Source organism: Megalops cyprinoides, chromosome 19 (genome assembly GCF_013368585.1).
Source record: "Megalops cyprinoides isolate fMegCyp1 chromosome 19, fMegCyp1.pri, whole genome shotgun sequence".
Taxonomy (NCBI): domain Eukaryota; kingdom Metazoa; phylum Chordata; class Actinopteri; order Elopiformes; family Megalopidae; genus Megalops; species Megalops cyprinoides.
This window is the reverse complement of record NC_050601.1, coordinates 6,593,940-6,596,461: the sequence shown is the minus strand read 5'-3', so window position 1 is coordinate 6,596,461 and position 2,522 is coordinate 6,593,940. Positions and strand designations below refer to the sequence as shown.

The following is a 2,522-nucleotide window of genomic DNA, read 5'->3' as shown; positions in this document are numbered from 1 at the left end:
CTAGATGCGAACAAATGGAGACCAGAAGCTTTGCAGTTCGATTCTGAAGATACTTAAAAGCGTGTTGGCTTTTTAATCAGACCAAGAGCCAGTAATAACTGATATCCCTTTTCAAAAGGTGTTCTGAAAGGATCAACTACATTTCAGAAAATTGGAAAATATAGCACAAGACACAGACAAATTATACTTGTACTGAATAAATAATGTTAATAACATATATGGTTGTAATTTACCCCAAAGTCTCTCCCCTTCTTTACCCCACATTTTAGCACCTTGCATTTCAATTATATTTACCAAAGGAGTCTGGCAAATGTTTTCCAAAAATAAGAATGCAACCTGAATGCAACTCTTTATATTTCCCTTGATGCAATTCCAGTGTTTAGATTAAATTAAATTAAATATATTCAAAGAAAGAATATGATTTTACATTAATAATGTGGTAGTGATGTGTGGATGTAACTCTGCCCCTCTTTCTCTTTGAGTTTCAGTGCTTTTTCTCCTGGGAACTGCAGAGATCTCTGGAAAATGAAGTCCCACTCCTTCTCCTGCTCATAGGGCAGATGTTTGGCAGTTTGGTGTAGTCCAGCCCAGTCTGACTGATCGCTTTTAATGACCTCAAAGATCTTGACATCACGGCATGAGCTTTGTTGTGATTGGTGTTTTTCTCTAAAGTTTCCTTTAAATTTTAAAGGAAACTTTTTTCCTTTTTTTCTGAAGTTTACTCTTACTGAAGTTAACTTACTGAAGTTTCTGGAATAGATTTTTTAATGTAAGGAATGTGAGTTGCAGACCAACTTTAATACCACACTCTCAGACCCGCAGAGGAGGCAGCCACTAATTGCAATGTTTTCACCAGAACTTATCACACATAAGCCAGTCTGGTCACATCGGGCAGGAATCAGGGAAGCGATTGTTCATGTCAGACTTCAAAGAGCTTCAAATCAAAGCTTTTTTGCATGTTCCTCTGAGAGTTGATTTTCATTCCTCTGATGAAATTCTTTTCAGACTTTCACAGGTTTCCCAATTCTACATGTTCCATTCCCATGGTCCTGAGTACGCTTAGCTCCCAGAGTTTATAGGTGCACGCACCATTTTTGCTGCCTCAGTGGGATGATGGGAATTGTAGTCCTGTGCCACTCTTTTCCTCCAAGGCATCCATCTTGTCCCATATTTTTAGAGCCTCATAAAATACATTAATTTCCTTTCAAAGGAGTTTATGTGATCATCAGACAATTATTAGTACTATTATTCGCGCTGTCACCGCATAATGTATCTCACAGGACAAACCTATTACATAAAAATGAAACGATTACTCATGAGAAGGAATTTCAATAATGCCCTAATGATCCCCCCTTCACGATGTGCCAGGAGGAAAAATGAGCCCACAGTGCCCTGTATGAGAAAGGGGGAAAAAAAGAGGGAAAGAGGCATTAGACCAAGTTATTTGCTTGGTGTCAAAAGCCTGCACAGTAATGCCCAGTGGTAATTTGTAACTGCCATTTTGAGTGATTGCGCCGGGCTAAGGAGCCGGCTCAGCCTCTCACCTGCGTGTGTGTGTTGGCTCTACATGAGCATTGCTCTCATTGCTGCCTTGCTTATCCTGTTTCTGTTCTTGCGCATTCTCCTCCTGGGCGGGGCGGGCCGGCTGGGGGGGCGGAAAGTGGGAGGGGCGGGAGGTTTCGTTGTGGTGGGTGGCACTGTCTCTGTGAGAGATTAAAAAAAAAAAAACGTATGGAAAAATAGATTTTAAACTAGGAATCGGGTGTCCTGTTAAGTCTGTTTCTACAAACTGACACACAAATATGTGTACAGTGTATGTTCCTAATGCTAAGTGTGTAAAGACACACACACACACACACACACACACACACATATTCGTACACACACCTCATACACGCACAAAAGCACAAGCAATGATAGTTTCCCTACCTGCTCTTTGTGTGGTTGTTTGCACGTGCGTTTGATAGTGTACATGGTGGTGCTGATGATCGTGATGATGGTGCTGTTGCTGCTGTTCTTTTAGCCGCTGCTTCTCCTCGTCGAGTTTTCGGTGCAGCAGTAACAGCTCTCGTTTCTCCTCCTCCAAGTTCTGCTGCTCTTGCTCCAGCAGCTGCATCTGCCTGCCGCCTGTCCCGTTGGCTCTGTGCTGGGTCTGGTCGTGCTCCCTCCGGTCGCTCTCCTCCGCGTGACTGTGATTGTGTGGGTGTCCCAGCTCCGTCAGCTGCTGCGACGCGTTACCCCGCTGCAGGGGAGGACTCTCTGTCTCTGTCCTGTTCATCTGTGCGTCCGGGCCCCAGTCCGGAAGCCGAGCCTCCTCCGCCGGCCGCTGGTCGGTGAGATTGCGGCGGTGAGGATCGGCGTCTTCCGTGAGGTTCTGCTGACGCGGCCGCCTGTCGTCAGGGTGACGCGGCCGTCCGTCGTCCGGGTGCCACGGCTCCGCCCCGCTGACGCCCTCTCTGTGCACCCCGCTTGCCCCCGCGTCCTGGTAATCGTTCTGAAACTCGAACCCGCGCGGCCGGCCC

At 46.2% G+C, this 2,522-nt stretch overlaps 1 protein-coding gene across 1 annotated transcript in view; it reads right to left on the bottom strand.

The window, feature by feature from the left end:
* Positions 1-249: 249 nt before the first annotated feature.
* Positions 250-2,522, bottom strand: part of pdgfbb (platelet-derived growth factor beta polypeptide b) — an 11,608-nt gene continuing 9,335 nt past the window's right edge. The window contains exons 5-7 of the mRNA XM_036553164.1: positions 1,930-2,522; positions 1,545-1,703; positions 250-1,392 (exon numbers count right to left, since the gene is read on the bottom strand). The exon at positions 1,930-2,522 is cut by the window's right edge and continues 425 nt beyond it. Coding sequence (XP_036409057.1) covers positions 1,564-1,703; positions 1,930-2,522 — 733 coding nt within the window. The 3' untranslated portion in view covers positions 250-1,392; positions 1,545-1,563. The remainder of the gene's footprint in view (positions 1,393-1,544; positions 1,704-1,929) is intronic.